The sequence below is a fragment of the Hylobates moloch genome, unplaced genomic scaffold (genome assembly GCF_009828535.3).
Source record: "Hylobates moloch isolate HMO894 unplaced genomic scaffold, HMol_V3 SCAFFOLD_5, whole genome shotgun sequence".
NCBI lineage: Eukaryota > Metazoa > Chordata > Mammalia > Primates > Hylobatidae > Hylobates > Hylobates moloch.
The window spans coordinates 89,725,982-89,746,938 of NW_026652280.1; the positions used below are offsets into that span (position 1 = coordinate 89,725,982).

Genomic DNA, 20,957 nt, shown 5'->3' on the forward strand with positions numbered 1-20,957 from the left:
CTTCCCATCTACCCATCTACCCATCCACCCATCCATCTATCCACTTACCTACCCATCCATCCAATCCATCCATCCGCCTGTCCACCTATTTGTCAATTCATCTGCCTATCCACCCACCCATCTGCCTATCCGCCTCTCCATCCATCTATCCATCCATCCGTTCATCTGCCTGAATGCCTGCCCATCCGTCCACCCAGCCACCCAGCCATCCAGCCATTTCATCCATCCATCATCTATCCCATTCCAAGCACTGTGTCACATGCTTGGGAAACAAACAAGAAGAAAACATAGTCCTGCCTGCAGAGGGTCTACAATCTGTCACAGTCAAGAATGCTGCAAAATCACCAGAGGAGATTGTTAACTATTCAGATTCCCGGGCTGTGTGTCCTTGGAGATACAATTCTGCAGATGTAGGGATGGATGGCCAGGAGATCTGCACATTTAACAAACTCCCCTCATGTCTCAGATGCAGGGACTTTGGGAAGACAGGCTGAGAAACTGCACTCAGGTACACAGCTTGGGCAGGAGCCTCTGGCTCAGAAGCCTGATGCTGGATCTTGCATAAAGAACTATCGGGGGTGGAGGGACGAATGTGCCAGGTACAGTGAAGGACAAAGAGGAGCCCTTGAATTAAAAAAAAAAAAAAAAGGAGGGTCAGTGGGGGAATCAGAACATGTACACACCTATTTTGGGCACCCCTTATTTTAGGAGAAAAATGTTGGGGTATGTTTTCCCAGGTACATGGTATCCTGTCTACTGGGAATGTCAACCCCTTCCCAAATGGGACTGAGCAGAGGAGATGTAAATTAACCTTCTGAAAGAGCCAGGAGCAGCAGTGTTATCAGCAGGACCCCAGGGCCACCCTGGGGCCCGTCACAGCCACCCTGCCTGCCTGCTGCCCGGGGCCTGACTTCCACTGCAAAAAATGAGTTTGGTTTCTCTGGAAACCCTCCCAGACCTGCCCCTGCCAGCCAGGCAGCTGGGTTTCCTGCCCACAATGGTTGTTCTCTTGATATCAAGGGGACAGAATTCCTCCAAAGGGCCTTGGCTCTGCAGGCAGTGGATCGGCTCAACCCGCCCGCCTCTAAGCACTGCCATGCAGACAGCAAGGATGTGCGGGCCACCCCACGATGGGGAGGAGGCACCGACAGCTCGGCAGGAAGGAAGAGCGGCGCCACTGGCAGCAGGAAGGGGCTCTGCGCCAATTGTGTGCAAATGGCCTGCGCGGCCCACTCGAATCTCTTTTCAGAACAGCAGTCCTTTGCCATCGATCCTTTGAAGTGTGAGTTTTGGAACCGAGCTCTGTCATTTCTGTTCTCCCTGGGAGACAGGCCCAGCTCCCCGCAGGCCCCACGCTCCTGCGAGGGGCGGGTTCCAGTCTGGTCATGTTTGAGGAGGTGCTGCTGGGTTCCAGTGTGCTGGGGAGGGGCAGAGAGGCCAAGGAAGCCCAGTCCTGGGGCCTGGATAGGAGTCACATGACCTCCCTTCTTTCCTTTGTTGGCTCATTCTACCAAGCCCAGGGAGTTGGACAGGGGAAGGCCCCCAGAGCTTCTGGGAATTAAGGTGTGAGATGTGGATTCGCCTGCCATGTCCCACGACCCCTGCGAGTCCTGGGTCCTCAAGTCTGCCTACCACTGCCGGCCTGTGGGAGACTCGGGCCCACTGATGGGCTCATCGCCGGCTCCCCCTCTCCCTTGAGCTCCTGCTCATCCATGCTGCTACTCGGGATCCCCTCTAAGGGACTCTCAGCTGTTCAGTGCCCACTCCCACGGGCCTCTGCTCTATGTCTAAGGCACTGGGGATGCGTGACAAGTTCACAGCATGGAAGCTTGTCTGCAGCTCTGCCCCTCCTGGAGCATGAGTTGGTATGAGTGAGTCCACAGATGCCCAGCCCCGGGCTCCAGGTTCATCTTTACAGGCCTCTCTGCCCCTTTGGAAGTCCAGGACTAACCTGGCTGCCCTACAGGGACTGCCAGCTGCACCCCAGCCTCCTCCCTGGGCATCAGTGAACTCCAAGCAAGGCTCACAGAGGAGAAGCTTCACCCTTCGACCCCTGAGCCCCAGGCTTCTCCTCCCTACAATAGGGACAGGCCTGGACAGGAGGACCGTGTGTCCCTTCCTGCTCTGGAGGGACAGTGAGCCTCCTTGGCTCCCACTTGGGCCTAGGGCGTGGCCCTAAGTGTGCAGACCGGTCAGAAAACCTTCTCTACCTAGGAACCTCAGCTCTCACTTCCTAGAACAGGGTTGCTAACAAGGCCAGCATTGGCCCTGATCGCTGCACAGATGGCCCCTCTTGCTCCTCAAATGCGGGGCCTTGACATCCTTGTCACCTGACATCTCAGGGCTGGCCTCAGTGGGCAGGAGGGAAGGTGGCTCTCAGCACTAGTCCTCAGAGAGACAGCCAAGTTGATGGGGTAAGTGTGAGGGATTTTAAAGTGGCAATTACACCAATCTACAATGTTGTAAAAACAAAACAAAAACTAAGTTTTTAATAAACAAAAAAAAATCTCAACAGGGTAATAGAAGGTCTTGGCAAATAGAAGGCAACAATAAAAATGATACACGGAAAAGCTAGCAGAAATAATTTCTGAAATCATAAAACTCAAAAGACAGACTTAACAGCCAAAGGGGCATTACAAAGGAAAGGGTAAATAAACAATAACCAATAGAAATGATCTAATGTAAAGAAAAATGACTGAAAAAAATGAATAGAGCTCCAGGTACTTATTTGATGCTATCAAATGATGAAATATGTGTGCAGCAGGAACACTGGCCATCAGGCAAGTGGCGGGGCTCTGCCGTAATTAGAATGTTGCAGTAACCCAGGTCAAGCTGACCTGATCAGTGTGGCGCGCAGAGAAAGGAACTGAGTCAATTACCTGCTGGGGGCCAGGCGGCAGCCAGCTGGGGAAGGCGGGATTTGAACCGGGCCTACTGACCTCTAAGGGCCACACCTTCCACCCACGACACGCATCCTCTGGAAGCCTGCCCTCCAATGGCAGGGCCCGGGCGTGCTGGCGACGTGTGTTAGGCCTTTCTTGCTCCACCCAGTGAGTTCCTACCATCCCACACAACCTCTGCAGCCCATACCTGCCATGTTGCTTCTGCTGAGTGCCTCAGATGCCACCACTGCCAACTTCCCTCCAACCCTACTTTTATCTTCCTGCAGTGCCTCACATACCTGATCTCCCCCTGGGCAGAAACCATCGCTGGCTCCCCAGTACCCCAGGAACAACGTCTAACCCCTTCTTGACCTGGTGTTAACAATGGCTCCCCAGAGGCTCCTCAATGCTGGTTCCCAGGATTCTGCTTTGAGAATCTTTCCTTCCAACCTGGTAGAATTCCTTCCTTTGAACACTGCAGGCCCTGGGCCTCAGGTCCCACCAGACCATCTACCTGGAGACCCCAAAGCCGACCCATGCCAGGTCCCACCCCGACACTTCAGACTTAGGGGATGGAAAGGAGCTCTGCTCTTCGATGCCCTCATCTGGCTCCCCCACTACCCTTCTCAAGTGGAATCTCATTCTCAATGGATGTGTCCCCTTCGATCCCTGAGACCCAGCACTGGGGGATGCCGCAGCAGCTTCCTGGAGAGTGAGGGAAAGGGTCTGGGAACGTCACTCTGTTCCCCATTCCTGCCCTTCCAGGGGCCTGTATTTTCCATGGCGAAGTACAGCCTTGGACATTGTCCCCACAGCAGGCTGGATGAAGGGCCCCAGCCTGACCTCACTCCGGGAGCAGAGGACAACCAACAGACACTGACCTTTGACCCTGTCGCCGCGGTGAAGGGGGATCTCGCCGTCCACTTGGGGTTGGTATGGCTTGACGGCGACGAAGAGCCTCCCAGGCACGGCACTGTAGAGCTTCCGCTTGGGCCCCGGGTACTCGAAGGCCGAGAGTGAGTCCTTGTTGGCACCAGGAGCAAAAGGCGACCTGGACCAGGCGAGAGAGGCAGAGAGAGAGAGAGAGAGAGCAGAGTCACAAGGTCACAAGCCACACGCCACAAACCACAGCCAAGCCATTCAACACATGCTGCGCCTCGGTCGCCGCATCAGAACTCCTGATGCCAGACAGGAAGATGGGAACGGGCCAGGGCAGCACTGTGGTCAGAGGCTCAGGCAGATCCAGCAATCCTACTTGCGGGTCTGCCCCGTACGGACAGACAGCAGCCACTCGGGGAGACATCTGCACACCTGCGTTCACAGTGGCACCGTTCACAGCAGCCCAAGGGTCCCTCCACAGAATGGAGAGACACAGGGTGGTCCAAACATACAATGGAACGCTGTTTAGCCTCTATCAGGAATTAAACTCTGGGCCAGGTGTGGTGGGATCGTATCTGTAATCCCAGCACTTTGGGAGGCTGAGGTGGGCGGACCACCTGAGATCATGAGTTCGGGACCAGCATGGCCAACATGGTGAAACCTTGTCTGCACTAAAAATTCAAAAAATACCAGGGTGTGGTGGTGAGCACCTGTAATCCCAGCTACTGGAGAGGCTGAGGCAGGAGAATTGCTTGAACCTGGGAGGCGGAGGTTGCAGTGAGCCGAGATTGCACCACTGCACTCCAGCCTGGGTGACAGAGTGAGACTCTGTCTCCAAAAAAAAAAAAATGTAAACTCTGACACAGGCTACACCGTGGGTGAACCTTGGGGACACTGCTCAGTGAGATTCGCCAGACACAAAAGAACACAGACTGTGTGATCCCAGCCATGTGAGGGCCTGAGAGCTGTCAGATTCATGGACACAGAAAGTAGAATGGCGGGTGCCGGGGGCTGGTGGAGAGAATGGGGAGTGAGGGTTCAATGGGGACAGAGTTTTGGTTTCACAAGATGAGAAGGTTCTGGAGATGGATGGTGGTGATGGTTGCACAGCACTCGAATGTATTCCACTGAAACCCACTGAACTGTGCACTTCAAAATGGTTGTAAGGTGATAAATTTGATGTTACATATATTTTCCCACCATTTTACTTCATTTTATTTATTTGAGACAACATCTCACTCTGTCACCCAGGTGGGACTGCAGTGGCATGATCTCGGTTCACTGCAACCTCTGCCTCCCAGGTTCAAGCGATTCTCGTGCCTCAGCCTCCTGAGTACCTGGGATTACAGGTGCCTGCCACCATGCCTGGCTAATTTTTGTATTTTGAGTAGAGATGGGGTTTCACCATGTTCACCAGGATGATCTCAAAGTTCTGGCCTCAAATGATCCGCCTGCCTCGGCCTCCCAAAGTGCTGAAGTTACAGGTGTGAGCCACTGCACCTGGCCTATTTTGGCACTATTTTAAAAAAGACTAGCCTGGGCAACATGATGAAACCCTATTTCTACTAAAAAAAACTTGGCCAGGCATGGTGCTGTGCATTTGTGGTTCTCACTACTTGGGAGGCTCAGGTGGGAGGATTGCTTGTGGCCAGGAGGTCGCGGCTGCAGTAAGTCATGATTGTGCCACCGCACTCCAGCCTGGGTGACAGAGTGAGATCCTGTCTCAAAAAAACAAAAACAAACAAATCCCAAAGAGACTCAGGTGGAGACAGAGATCCAGGAAGGCCATGGGTGTCCGACATTTCATCCACCTCACTGTGAGCATCAGTCACGCTGGACGAGGAAGCACCCAGGACCTTCCATCAAAATGGGTCATGACCTCGGTTCTTCCAGTGCAGTTCCCAGGGGCCCCAGCGAAACACACTAGAGGAACTGATATCAGTTCTTGCTGTATGTCATTGATTTTGCACAGAGCTATGTTTTCAACCTGACTTCTACACCCGACAGTAAGACACACCTTAACAGGGCCCAGCGACAGGACACGCAGCACAAAGTACTCTGAGATGCACCTACAAAGTGGCCAGGACGGGCGTCCTTAGAAACAAACGCATCTACACAGAGGAAGCTGGCCAGAAATTCAGGACGGCCATCCTTAGAAACAAACGCATCTACACGGAGGAAGCTGGCCAGAAATTCAGGACGGCCATCCTTAGAAACAAACGCATCTACACGGAGGAAGCTGGCCAGAAATTCAGGACGGCCCTCCCGGGCACATGCTCAGAAAGACAGAGAAAGCGTCCACCTGCGGCTGGCGTCCTCCAACAGGGCCCCTGGCTGCAGGGAAGCGAGTGGTCTCTGACCATGGTTCCCCTCCCAAACTTTAGGTGCTGTGGCCTCTGAGGCGATGGAGGCAGCATCAGTCTTTCTATGAGGACAGGGAGGAAGGGCCCATGCACACAGGGACCCACGCAAAACAGGCTTGCAGGGAAAGTTCTAGAAGCGGATGTGACTACCCTCTTTTGGCATTTAACATAAGCCTCCCCCTCATCACGTGCCTTCACTACTGTAGTCACCTGACTCATGTGTCCCTGATAATTGCCTTATAGTTTGCTCTCTGCTTGTATAAAGTTACAGAAGGGCAACAGGGCTGTATTTAGTTCTGCTTCTTACTCCCTCTCTCGGCATTAGGATGGTGAGATCTGGCCACGGGGACCTTACCCGTGTCAACGTGTTTGAGGAGCCAGGGCTCCATGTACTCTGATTACTCTGTAGGGAACAGACTGGGCCTGAACACTCAGTCTGTCTGCCTGACTCCAAATCTCAGATTTGTCCTGAAACCATGGGGAGCAGAGACAGGGCAGGACAGTGGCCTCTTCTGGAACAGGTGGGCGTCTTGGACGCTTACCTGGGCTCTGAGGACATTGAGAGATGGGGGAGGCTGCAGGCAGTTAGGACTTCCCTGTCCCCTGTCCCTAGGGATGCCATTCCTCCCCCAAGTCACAGCCACAAATGTGGCATTCACAGACTCCTGGGGGCACAGGTGTCTCTCTGAGCTGTCACTGCCATGCAGCCTGGGCACAAGATGGAGCCCACCGGGCACGGTGTGGCACAGCAGTGCATCGATGTGCATAGCCAGGAGAATTCCAAAGGACCGCTGTTCCCTATCGATGGACATCATTTATCCCCAAACACCCCAGGAGTTCCTGGAGCAGGAACTTCTGCAAAAGCCAGTTTTGGTGGCCTCCTCTTGTCCAAAGGCATAGCTCAGTGAGCCACCAGGGAGCAAAGGGAAAGGACACTGGGCCTTCCTGCTCTGCAAGGGGAGCTGAGAAATGCAACAGCAGCGCTGGGCCAGGCCCCCACCTGAGAGGCTTCCCTGCCAGCCTGCCCAGCCTTCTGCACGTCCACCAGCACTCAGATGCATTCATTCAACTCAGCCTGACTCAGGGCTGGACTGGCACAGAACCGAGAGCTGGGAGGGGTGGGAGCCTGTACCGCAGGCACTGAGCGTCTCACAGCTGTCTCTTCTCTGGCTCCCAGGCCAGCAGGGATGTGGGGAGGAGAATCCCGGCAACCAAGGGAACTCCAGGAGAATACAGCACCCCAGGGTCAGAATCCCTCCTCTCCTTGAACTTCCCTTAATGCACCTCCCTACATCTGCCCTGAGTGATGAAGCCAGCAAGGCCAGTGGCCATCATGGGCTCTGTGGATGGCCTGAACCTCCCGTCACTTCCAGGCTGATCTACCCCAGCTGTGTGACCTTCAGTGTGTCACTTTACCTCTCTGAGCCTTAATTTTCTTATTTGTAAAATAGGTGGTAGAGGGTGGGGGTGGGGCGGATCCCCACCACCTGTGGTTGCTGGGAGAATAATGAGAAAATGCAGATGAGAAGCTCAGTTCCTAGCCCCACTGCAGCTCCGAGGGCAGTCACTGTCTCTGCATTGACCATCATCCAGGCTGGACCGGCAGCAGCCAGAACACAGGGCTATGCCGACATCATCTCAACCTCCCTCTCCTGGCTGGGGATGCGATACGGGCGCTTGGAGGAGCTGGATGCATTAGGCCCCGTCAGGACTGAAGGTTAGTCCTAGTGATGAGGTCACAGGTGGCCCCAGTGTCCCCTGGGCTGCATGGATGCTCTTCAGCAGGTGGAGTGGCTGCAGGTCAGGTCAGCCCATCCCCACAATCAGTCCCCAAGCACCCGGATAGGTTGACTCCAGGGGAAGCAAGGTGAGGCACGTGGGCTTCCTCTCGAGGGGAAAGGGTGGGTCAAAGTCTAGAGGAAATATCAGATGGACAAGGCTGACAGTAGCTGGGGCAGGGCAGAGGGTGAGCCACAGAGCAGGACTCGCAGGGTCTGTTCACAACTGTTATGCGGCTGACACAGCAGCTTCTTAAGTTCAGAACTTAGGAACCAAATGAGGAGTGCATCTTCTCAGGACTTCCACACCCAAGGAGCTTCTGCAAGGAACCCCACAGCCCCACTGTGCATCCTCAACAGCAGCCGGCAGGGGACACTGAGCCTGCCCTACTTGAGAAGTCAGTTAACTTCATCAGAGTTAATCCATCCACTCATCTCTTCTCCGTTATCTATCCAGGCCTCCTTCCATCTGCCCAAATACCTGTTCTTCCATCCATCCACCCACCCACTCATCCACCCGCTATTCATCATCCATCCATCTACCCATCCATCCACCCATCCATCCATCTACCCATCCATCCATTCATCATCTACCTATCCATCATACATCCACTCATCCATCATCTATTCATCCATCCATTCAGCCAACATCCATGTACCCATCCATCCACCATTCATTTATCCATCCATCTATCCATCCATCCACCCATCCATTCATCCATCATCTATCCATCCATCATCCATCCATCATCCATCATCCATCTACCCATCTATCCACCATTCATCCATCCATCTACCCATCCACCCATCCATCTTATCATTTTTCTGAACATCTATTCACTCATCTACCCAAAGTTCAGAAAGATCTTGCCTGAAGCCCAGCTGAACACTTACTATCCATCATTGGACAAGTCAGCTACCTCTCAAAGCCTCAACCTCCCTTATCAGAAAAGGGGATGATCAGGAGTAACCGTGATAATGCACTCTGCCAGGTGTTATGCAAACATCAGCACCTTCACACTGCCCTGCTGCAGCTGCAAAGTCAGTAACAAAGTGCCTGTCTCACCTCACTGGTCCAGCTGGCACCAGAGTGTGTGTCACTTGACAGAGAAGTCAAAGTGAACACAGCTCCAACCTTGAAGCTCTGTTTCTTGATTCTCTTTGGAGGAATCAGTTCCCTAACCCATCAACCCCAGAGCCTGGGAAACCTTTATCTAACAACAGGAAAGCCTTATTTCTTCTAGACCAGAGTGGTGTACACGGTTCCAGGCAGTGATTACCGGCAGTGACATACGGTTCCAGCCAAATTCTCACGTCTTCTTATTCACTGTTAATTTGAACCTCAAAAAGTCCCACAAAGGCAGAAGATGAAAACCTTTGTCCCCCTTTCACAGGTGTGAAAATGGAGGCTCCATAAATGGTGACTTGGGTATGGAAATACAGAGCTGGTCCTCACATCCTAGCTCAGGGTTCCCTGCTCTGTCTGGTGACAGAATGAGGTGAACAAGATCTCACCTGCTACAAGGTGTCTTATCCTTGTGATGTCTCATTTGATGAACTACATCCTCCTGCCAGGCCCCACTCTTCCCACAGCAGCCACAGTCAGCAGCAGAAGCCAGGCCTCTGCAGCCCAGGGAGAAGAGGGCCTGCCCTGCTCAGGAGACATGGCACCTGGGCTACGCTGGGGGTCCCTCCTGCTGTCCTGCCTGCACAGTGAGGACTGGTCTGAAGTTCCTGCACCCCAAACTGTCCATGTTTTCCTTACGTTCCGGCCAAGAACAGTCAGGAGGGATTCTAACCAACTTGTTTTGGTATAAGGGCCAAATCACTGAATTCTTAAAATGAAAAAATTGGTAATCATCTTGGTGGAGTGACTTGGATCAGTGAGTTGGGCCATTTCCCAGCCAGCCTGGGTGAACAGGAACTGGCCGACATACTGACCTTTCTCCATTCATTCATTCACCAGTCAGTTACACATTCATTCATTCATCCAGCAAGTACTCTGCGGGTGGGCTGTGAGCCCATAGCCATGTGGGTCTGCAGATCCCCGTGAATGGTAGACATGGATGCAGGCCTCAGGGAGCTGATGGTCAACTGGGCAGAAGCACAGGTCAGTGGATGCATTTCCGCCCGTCTGAGGGGTCGGCACAGAGAACAGGGCCAGGACTTGAGGTCAGGGAGTCCACAGGGCCTCCCCACAAAAGGCTACAAGAGGGGACAGCTGGGTGGTGCAGAGAGAAGGGCAAGGGCACGGGAAAGGCTCTGCAGGGACGTCAGGGAAAAATGGATGCCACACAGCGCAGTGGTACCGGTGAACGAGCACCAGCTCACCCTGGATGCAGCCTCAGGGCTGGACCGGAGCAGACAGAAGGTGGAGGTGGGGAGCCCCACTGAGGGGCCCCTGTGGCCATCCCAGGGGAGCTAGGGGAGCCCCTGACACATAGAATTGTGGGAGAGTTGGAGGTATCAAGAGGCACAATCACCCAGGCCTGGGACCTGCTCAAGGTGGGTAGGTGGGTGTGTCTCGCAGAAGATGGCAGTAGGGGAATAGAGAAAGCTGTCAGCTCAGGTCTCTGGCACAGAGGGCAGCATAGCAAACGCAGGAGGTCCCAAGCCCTGAGCGTCTGTCAAACGTTACTAAATGTTGTTGGCTGGGCTGACAGTTGTTTTTAAGTTGAAGGCTCAGACCCTGTGTCATCTCCTGTCTGGTCAACATCGCCTCCCTCCCTGGCTTCCCAGGACTGTGAAAGTCAGCCTGCACCCAAGCCCTGTGTGTCTCAGGCCTGAGGGCTTCATGCTGCCTCTGTGATTCTGGTGATGGCATCTCTGAGGATGCACAACAGGGACTTAGGATTATTTGCAATGTCTTACCTTGCTGGCTGCAATGACTGCTTCAGGGACCGACACAGGACACAGGATGCCCCTCTCTCTGGCCCCAGCTCCCCGCCAGACTAACCCCTGGGCACAGGTGAAAGTCAGGCCAGGCATGGTGGCTCACCCCTGTAATCCTAGCACTTTGGCAGACTGAGGCAGGTGGATCACCTGAAGTCAGGAGTTGGAGACCAGCCTGGTCAACGTGGCGAAACCCCATCTCTACTAAAAATACAAAACTTAGCTGGGCATGGTGGAGCATGCCTATAAGCCCAGCTACCTGGGAAGCTGAGACAGGAGAATCGCTTGAACCTGGGAGGTATAGGTTTCAGTGAGTCAAGATTGTGACACTGCACTCCAGCCTGGGTGACAAGAGTGAGACTCTGTCTCAAAAAAAAAAAAAAAGAAAGTCAGGGCCACCGGGAAAACTCCCAATTCCACACCTCACCCCTATTCTGCCAGCAGGGCCCAGCCACCCCCACTTTCTGGGTCAGGATGATGGGGCACAGGAGGGCAAGCAGGAGCCGCAGTACTGGCACTGACTCGAAGCCACTCTGCGGGCCCCACACCAGCAGCGTCTCTGGGCAGCCAAGGCCCCTTCTGCCCATTTCACCCGTCTGAAATCTTGAACGCAGCTGCACCTCAGTTCCCATGCTAATTTCAGGAAAACAGAGGCCACTGGGCCAAAGCCGGTCTTCCCAGAGCCCCACCAGGTCCTACCGGGGTCCAGACCCTGCCTGTGTGGCCAGGTGGGTGCCATTGTCTTTCATGTGTGCAATGGATGACACATGGACAGGGCGGCAGCATTCATTTCCACCAACTGAACTCAAAAGCATGAGTCTTTCTTCCCTGCTGAGCTGACCCCACCCAAGAAACGTTCTTCAAGGAGAGGGTGGCCAGGACGTTCCCTGGCGGGTGAGGCCAGGGCAGCCCTTGGGACTGGCTGCCACTTTATAGAAATACATCCAGAATTGTTCTGAACCTGGGCAGGCCAACCAGCCCCCTGGCAGCTGGGAGAGACCCAGAAGGAACAGGGACGCCCCCACCCCACGCACTCCCAGAGCAGGGACTCAGTTGTCTCAGGAATGTTCTCAGGACCGTGGTCCAGCAGTGCCAGTGGGCGCCACCAGAGGGCGCCCCCAGGGGCGGAGCTGCACCTGAGGGAGCAGAGGTGTGCAGGTGCACTGGCTCCCTACCCTCCTGGACCAGCATCTTTAGGAGGATGGGAGAAGAAACACACACACACACACACACACACACACACACACACACACACACACAACACACACACACACACACACACACACACACACACACACACACACACACACACACGCGAACATGATAAGGAGGAGGCGGGGGAGGAAGGAAGAACACAGGCCAAGGGACAGGTGAGCAGGAGAGACTGTGGCAGACGATGGGGGCAGGGACAAGTGTGGGGCGTATTCCTCTCTCTGCCTCAGAGGGACAGCCCTGCCACAGGCTCTGGCTCACCTGGGAGGGACTTGTGCAGTGATGGGCAGCGAGGGACCCTGTGGTGTCTCCACTAACAGCCCTCACCTCCCAGCGGACACTGACCATCCACAGTTCAGCCCCCTCACACCCCTTGCAGCCCCCTTCCTGTTACACCATCACTGCAACACCAGCTCCCAGGCTGGGCCCGGCGAGCTCCTTGGGGCACTCGTCATTGTGCAAGCTGGCTCAGGGCAGCTTCGAACCAGGGTTGGCACCTCCATGCAGGAAGCAGACCCTGCCCACAGCTCTCAGCCCAGGCCAGGAGGCATTAGGTTGCTTGGTGCCAGCAAGAGTCCCGGTGGGGGCCCTGGGGAGGCTGGGAGGCCTCCCCGAACCCCATCAAGGATGCACTTGAGGGTGTGACCTGAGGCTGGTTCTGACCACACTGCTACATCCACTGCAGTCCTGGCCAAGGTTTCTGGGGCTTTGGGTCAGTGTTTAGGCAAATAGGTCTCGCCCGAGAGGGGTGCTGAGCATGTGCAGGGGGACACGGGGCCTGGCCAGTCACCTCCCTGCCCAGGACAGTCAGCTTCCTCCTACCTGGCCATCTCTGCTTCCCCTGCTTCTTAGCCGATGCAGGCCTCTGCCACCAGGACAATAACACCTGATACCCTCTGCTCCCTGCCCCACAGCAGCCAGCAGGGTCTTTCTACACTGTCCACAATGAGGATGAAGATGAAGACGACCCTAAGAGTGGCCGACGTTTCTGCAGAACCAAAGACTGTCTATGAGCAGCTCTGGATGTCAGTGCAGGCCGGGTGCTGAAAGCCACTTAATCCACCCAGAACACTCGGGAGGGGGCAAAAGTCATCAGCCCCACTTTACACAGGAGAAAACAGGGGCACAGAACTGGCAAGTGACTTGTCCAAGGTCAGCCAGCGGGTGGGTAGAGCCAGGTAGCCCTGGCGGTGAGCACCGCTTGGGGGATGTTCAGCACCAGTTGCTCAGCATGGGCTGATGGGCAGCTGCTCCACCCTTCAGACAGGAGGAAGTGGGGAGGGCTTTCCCCTCCATGGCAGGGAGAGCACGCTGTCACCTACGCTTCTGATGGTAACCAGAAAGAGCTCTGGGGCACCCAGGGCCCTCAAAGGCTGGGAGCTAGCAGCCTCCCTGAAAGTGGCCTGTTAGTGCCGCAAGGCTAGGGCCTGTTGCCCTAGGAAAGAGCTGGTTTTTCAGGAATAGTAAGGCAGGCATACAAGGCATGGGGCTGAGCTCTGAACTTCGAGGATGAACAAGGAGCAGAGGGGCTCGGCCACCTCCTGGAGCCTCCAAAAAGCCCTGGGTTGGGTTGCACAGTCCTGTGATCCACCATCCAGCATCACCAGGGCTGGCCGAATGAGCATTTCCCTATCTCAATAAAGGCCACTTCAACACTGAGGCCTTGGTCCACAGCCAAGAAGCAGACAGCTCTAGCTAGGCCCCCCTCCCCTGGCTGTACCTCGTTTGCAGGACATTCAGACCAAGTGTGCTCAGGGCACCAGGCTTTGCACCCCGGCTGCATCACCTGAATGTCCCTGAGCCTAGCATGGGCCTGGGTAACTGCTCCATAAGCAAATAATGTGCAGTGAACTGGCTCCCTTCTGTGCCCCTCACCGTGCAAAGACGCTTCTGTCCCCCGAATGCATATGGCCCTATGCAGGGACAGAACACAACAGTGGCACCTGCATGCTCCACCCTCATCCCAGGAGACCTCAAAAAGACGCCTGGAGAAGCATGCCTGCCTCCAACTCTCCATCCCACCTGGTCGCCTCGAAGGCAAATGCTCACCACTGCTGTCCCATAGGAGGGGACACCAGTGCCACTGGCAGGTCCTAGTTAGGACACGGGTCTTGAAGGAAGGACCTCTCAGCTCATCAGTGCCCATCTAGAGGGTTCCTCCTGCAGCACAGCTATTGCTACCATTGAGGATGCTGAATCCTGGACAGATGGATATGGACAGGGAGGCTGTGAAGGGGTGGGGAAAGGGAAGAAGATGGGAACAAGGCCAAGAAAGATGGGACTGACGGGTCAGGGCCACCAGGTAAGAGCAGTGCCCCTCAACTCGGGACAGACAGTGGCCCACAGTTAGGGGGACCGGCTGCCCTGATTTTAGCACTGAAAGTCCCGCATCACAGGCAAACCTGAATGGTTGGTCACTCTACCAAGGGTTCTGGGTGACGAAGGGGATAGTCTTGGCCAAACTCTGGGTCTTGGGTTAGACATGGACCTGGGCTCTAAGAAACAATGTGGAACGAGCACTGGCTGGACAAGGTGCTGTGTGAGGCGGCCACCCTGAACGCCTTCAGCTGATCTTGAGAAAAACCTGAAGTTGGTCTTTCTGGGACCCTTTTTAAGATGGAGTCTTGCTCTGTCACTCAGGCCGGAGTGCAGTGGTGCCATCTCAGCTCACTGCAACCTCTGCCTCCCAGGTTAGAGCGATTCTCCTGTCTCAGCCTCCTGAATGGCTGGGATTACAGGCATGCGCCACCACATTCAGCTAATTTTTGTATTTTTAGTAGATGGCGTTTCACCATGTTAGCCAGGCTGGTCTCAAACTCCTGACCTCAAGTGATCCGCCTGCCACGGTCTCCCAAAGTGCTGGGATTACAGGCGTGAGCTACTGCACCTGGCCCCTTGTTTTATAATTGACAAAGATTAGACAGATTGGGTTTTACCTGCCCAAGGTTATGCAGCTATACAATGGTACAGTCCAGAAGCGTGTATGCAGGAGGCCAGGCAATGAGCATTTGAGGCAGGCTGGCCACATGATGACCACACACACACACACACACACACACACACACACACACAATGATTCTCTAACATGCATACGCATGTCTACACACCAGCACGCACACAGGCAAATGCACACAGACAAAAAAACCACAAAAATGCATGCACATACACAGGCATACACAAACACATAGGCACACACACATGTGCATTCTGTCCCCCATTCCCCATACATGAACAGGGAAACAGGGATGGTCAGACCGCAGCTGCAACACACCCAGCTGCTTCTCTCTCTCCCGAGCCACATCTAGTCTGTAGCCAGCTCAAGTCCCTGGCCACGCTGCCTTTGCTGTCTTATTAGATTTTGTACTGGACGAAGGGAACACACTCTTTTTAAAACTGTAGTCAGAAGTCTTGCTAAGTGTGTGAAGTAGAATTGGCTGCCTCAGGGGAGCCCTTTAATTTAGCTTCCCACTGTTCTCAGCACCTGGGTCTTCTCCCTTGGGGTCCTTCCAAGCAGGAATCTAGACCAGAGGCAGCTGGACCTCCTTGTTTGGCTCCAGTGGGAAGCGTCCATGGGCTTAAGGCCAAAGTGTTGAGAGGACGTGGGGTCTGCCAGCTCTAAGAGGGTAAGGCCTCGACCCTGCCTAAGGGCCGGGAGAAGTGGGCTCTCACCGGCACGTTCTCCCCACAAACTCCTTGGCTGTGGCTCCAAAGCCTGGGCTGCTGGTCATAATCAGGGTGATCAGCCCCTCCTGGGACCACGTGAGGCACTGACCCCTCCTCAAACTCACACGGAGCCGGCCAGGTGGAGCCCCTGGGGGCAGGGGTGGTGGCGGTCTTCCTCCCTGACATCCCTCACCTTAGCTGGCAACACAGTGTGACCCAGGCCTGCAAGACTCCCTGCAGCCAGGCTCTGGACCCCGAGTGGCTTTGAGGCCAGGGAGGAAACAGGAAGCATATAGAATGGGGGCGAGGGTCAAGGGCCTCAGCACTGAATGCCGACATCACCAAAAACATGGCAACAGCCGGGGAAGCACAGGTCCAAGGCCCAAACCCGAGGGAGTGCCAAGTCACCAAATGCCAGAGCCAAGGGCCTGTGCCGAGTCCTGCCCTTGCTACGTTCTGGCTGCATGACCTCGGGCTCCTTATAGAGGCGTCCTGCAGCAAAGAAGCCAGCACGGTGAACTCCTGGAGCAGCTGTACCCATGAGAACGTGGAGGCATCCGCAGCAACGGCCACTGCCCCTGCGGGTGCAGCTTTCATGGCTGGAACCAACACCAACCCTAGCACCTGGGGCCCCGACAATGAGCTGACCCCTGGGAAGTCTCTTCCTCGCCTGAAAATTCTGGGAGGTGGCGTGAGAAAGGCAGAGACCTGCTTGGGAGTTGGACCTCTGAGTGCAAATCCAGCTCCCCTGGCTGCTTGGGAGGCAGGAGGGTGGGGAGAGACCCAGGCCTGGAGTTGGACGCCGAATGGGGTGCTGGGCAGGAGACCACAGGCAGTTCCCAAAGTCTGCCCTATGCTGCCCATGTCCTTGTCTAGGAAATGGAACAAGGCACAGGCTTCTGTCACCTGGGGCTGCTTCAGAGACAGACGGACATGCCCTCTGTGCTCCTGCCATGCTGAGCCCAGGCCTGCAAGTGCTCCCCTGTGGGTAGCACTACCTGAGACCGTCCCTGCAGCTGCTGAGACAGCCAGACACCAGAGCCCTGAGCCGGCCTCTCCGGCCCCCAGCACTCTCCTCTGGGCTGGGTTTCTCCCTGCCACCCGTGTGCGCACCCTCACTTTGGATAAGGTGTGTTTGTAGGCTTGCAAACACGGCCCTCGGGAGGGCACGCACCCCTGACCAGGCTTGCAGCCCTGCCTCTCTCCCTCTTGACATTTCACTTAGGACCAAGAAGTCAGTGCACAAGGAAAGGAAACAGGACCCAAGACGCCAGTAGCATCCCCAGGACGCTCAGCTCAGCCTCCATACCCGCCCCGAGCTGTCATCGTGTGCCTCCATGAGGCTCAGGAAGGTGACCCCAGCCCCCCTGGGGGAGACCGTGCCAGCAGGGACAGTGGGCAAACCTCATGCATGAAAGTTTCCTCAACACCCGGGTTGGAATAAAATGGGCTTCCTGCTCAACTTCTGGGCCAGCCCCAAGTTGGAGGAGCTGGGACCCCTAGCACGTGGCAGTCTTCCTTCCCTTGGCATCTGCCACTCCTTACCCGACATGCCAGAGAGGCTGCGGCCTCTTGCCGTCCTCGCCTGCGCCGCCCAGCCTGTTGAGCGATGGGGACCGGCTGCGGGGCCCAGGCACATAGCTCCCAATGGTCTTCGCGGCCCCCTCGGGCTTGCTGGGCATCTGCTGCAGCAGCTGCGGTGAGAGGCTGCGGTGCGAGGTGGCCGTGGAGCAGACGGCCCAGTCGGGAGCGCTGGCATTGAGGTTGTTGTCACTGTTGGAGCGCAGCAGGACCCGGGGGGCGGCCAGCGTGTTGGGGGGCCGCCGCCGGCGGTTGGAGTATGCCGGGGCCTCTCGGAAGGGCACTGGAGAGAAGGACAGGGAGAGAGGCTGGTGAGTGCATCTGTGTCGCGGTCAGCTGGGTGGGGACCCTAAGGAGGTGCAGGCCTGCGTGCGTCCAAGCCCCCATGCGAGCCCAGCAGAGGGGAGCTGTGAGTTCTGGGCGGAGACCCCAGCTGGACTCCACCAGACCCAGAACTCACCCCTGACACGGAAGCAGAGAGATAGGCTGGGGACGGAGAACGTCTCCATGGCACGGAGCTCAAGCCAATGCTTCACATGGAAGGGACGTGGGGTCTGAGCTTCCATCTGGCCCAGGAGACGTCCAGCTGGCTTGGGCATGTGTAAGGATGGGCCACCCCATCACACAAAGCAGAGAGGGCACTGAGCTGCCTGCTACAGGGTCCCTCCTCCCCACAACCTAAGTTGGGCCTCTGCAGTGGGCTGAACTGTGTCCCCCAGTACGCGTGTTGACGTCCTAAACCCCAGTTTTCAAAATGTGCCAATATTTGCAGGTAAGGTCTTTACAGAGATAATCTGGGTGGAGGGGCATTAGTGGGGGCCCTGATCCCATAGGACTGGGGTCCTTATAATAAGAGGCCATGAGGACACAGACACACACAGAGGGATGACCCCGTGAGGACACAGGGAGGAGGTGGCATCTGCAAGCCACCAAGAGAGGCCTCAGGAGGAACCAGTCCTGCGATGCCCTGATCTCAGACTTGTAGTGCCCGGGACTGGGAGATGTAAATATCTGGTTGTTTTTTTGTTGTTGTTGTTGTTGTTGTTGTTTTTGAGACAGAGTCTCGCCCTGTCACCCAGGCTGGAGTGCAGTGGCATGACCTCGGCTCACTGCAGCCTCCACCTCCCAGGCTCAAACACTTCTCCTGCCTCAGGTTCCCAAGTAGCTGGGATTACAGGTGCCCGCCACCACGCCTGCTAATTTTTGTATTTTTAGTAGAGATGAGGTTTCACCATGTTGGCCAGGCTGGTCTCGAACTCCTGATCTTGTGATCCGCCTGCCTCAGCCTTCCAAAGTACAGAGATTACAGGCATGAGCCACCATGCCCGGCCAATATCTAGGGTTTAAGCCACCTGTCTGTGGTGCTCTGCCATGCAGCCTGAGCCAACCATACAGTCTCCGAGTCTACTGCCTGGATGATTCAATCTCAGTGCTCACTAAGAAGGTGCCTTCCTCCCTCCCATCAAGTGGGGACTGTGTGAGGAGGCAGGGGCTGGGCACCCCTTATCTGGCATCCTACAAAGCTCTAGACAGGGCCAGGCCCTCACTCTCCTCACTCAATGAGACCAGGGGCTCAGAATGACAGCAACAGCCCCTGGGAGCTTTGAGGGGTGGCAGCCACACCGCAGCTGTCTTGGGTCACTCAGAGCTCCAGAGCCTGAGACAGCGAGTGCCCTTTCCAAGACAGAGGACCTCCTGAAAGGCAGCCCTCCAAGCTCCGCAGGAAACAGCAGAAACCACCATCACTGGGGGGCCAAAGGCACAGGCTTCTCCCCGGCCCATGATAATCATGCCTGCAGCAGCTTTTCTCTGGCTACAGGATTCAGCCCTTAGGCTGAAGCCATGCTTGGCTCCAAAGTTTCCACTGCACAGGACCAGGGCTACCATCTGACAAACTGCAAGGCAAGAGAAAACACGTGTCCTCCCTGGGAGTGGGTCTGGGGGGACCTTCATGCCTCAGAAGAACGTCACAAGTAGTTTAGGACACAGGTGGCAGTGACGAAGCTCTTGGGGACATGGATGGAGCTGGCAGAACTCAAGGGGGATAGAGGTGGCGCTGGCAGAGCTCACAGGGACAAAGATGGCACTGGCAGAGTTCATGGGGTACAGAGGTGGCGCTGGCAGAGTTCATGGGGGACAGAGGTGGCGCTGGTAGAGTTCATGGGGGACAGAGGTGGCGCTGGCAGAGTTCATGGGGGACAGAGGTGGCGTTGGCAGAGCTCCAGGGGGACAGAGGTGGCGTTGGCAGAGTTCATGGGGGACAGAGGTGGCACTGGCAGAGTTCATAGGGGACAGAGGTGGCATTGGCAGAGTTCATGGGGGACAGAGGTGGTGTTGGCAGAGCTCCCGGGGGACAGAGGTGGCGCTGGCAGAGTTCCTGGGGGACAGAGGTGGCGTTGGCAGCATTCATGGGGGACAGAGGTGGCGTTGGCAGCATTCATGGGGGACAGAGGTGGCGTTGGCAGCATTCATGGAGGACAGAGGGGGTGCTGGCAGAGTTCATGGGGGACAGAGGTGGCTTTGACAGAGTTCATGGGGGACAGAGGTGGCGTTGGCAGAGTTCATGAGGGACAGAGGTGGTGTTGGCAGAGCTCCCGGGGGACAGAGGTGGCACTGGCAAAGCACATGAGGACAAAGGTGGTGCTGGTAGATTTCACTGAGGACAAAGGTGGCACTAGCAGAACTCACAGGTACAGAGGTGGTATTGACAGCTCCCAAGGACAGAGGTGGTGCTGGCAGCGCTCACAAGGGACAAATGTGGTGCTGGCAGGTTTCATTGAGGACAAAGATGGCATTGGCAGGGCTCACAGGTACAGAGGTGGCATTGATGGAGCTCCTGAGGGCAGAGGAGGTGCTGGCAGAGCTCATGGGGGATGGAGGGTGCTGGCAGAGCTCATGGGAGATAGCTGTGACCCAGCGCACCCTCCCCACCTCCCCAGGACACAGGGCAGCCCTGGAGACAGAGCTAGAGCCAAGCCTGGGGAGCCGCACAGAGCTGCGCAAAGCATCCCGAGGTTGAACACTTGGACTTGACACACTTGGACGTCAGTGCCTGCTGTTGGTAAGAACCTGGAGGTGGTACACTGGGGAGGTCGAGGTCTCACACCTGCTCTGATCTGGTTCCTCTGTGAAGCCTTTCTGTCGCTGAAGATGCCCTGCTAAGCAGCCAGGGCTCCTCACCCAGGACTTTCATCCCACTCCTAATTTCTCAAAGCACATGGATCCATGAACACCACCCAGGCTGGCCGGGGAGAGACAAGGAACGGAAAAAGCTGACGGCACCCTCCGTGGACATCCCTCCTTCCAGAGCCCCTCGAGGGGCTTGGCCTGGGATCCACAGCCACCACCCACGAGAAAAAGCTCAACCCTGGGACAGGTCACCGAGTCTGTGTTTTGTTGGTCTTGAGGGAAAACCACATTGGTGCCCTCCCTCTGGACCGGCAGAGACTAAAAAAAACCTTGTAGATCACTGAGTGTTCGCATGGAGGCTTACAAAGATACGACTGGTCCAGAGGGCTTCCGGGTGATCCGCGAACTGCCTGTCATTGGAGGGGGCTGGGCGGGTGGATTAAAAGACCTTGCAAAGGGCTGATGAGCCCATAGTCTCAGAGAGTGATTATCTTTCATTTACAGAGATTACGTGTTGGAAGACTGTATTGGCGTGAGAGCCAAAATCTCAAACAGACACAGCCAGCAGAAAGCTGCCG

At 55.8% G+C, this 20,957-nt stretch overlaps 1 protein-coding gene across 2 annotated transcripts in view; it reads right to left on the minus strand.

The window, feature by feature from the left end:
- Positions 1-20,957, minus strand: part of SHANK2 (SH3 and multiple ankyrin repeat domains 2) — a 677,887-nt gene that overhangs the window by 328,750 nt on the left and 328,180 nt on the right. For both annotated transcript variants that reach the window (XM_032153760.2, XM_058439055.1), the window contains 2 exons: positions 17,215-17,533; positions 3,764-3,933 (listed from right to left, as the gene is read on the minus strand). In XM_032153760.2, coding sequence (XP_032009651.1) covers positions 3,764-3,933; positions 17,215-17,533 — 489 coding nt within the window. The remainder of the gene's footprint in view (positions 1-3,763; positions 3,934-17,214; positions 17,534-20,957) is intronic.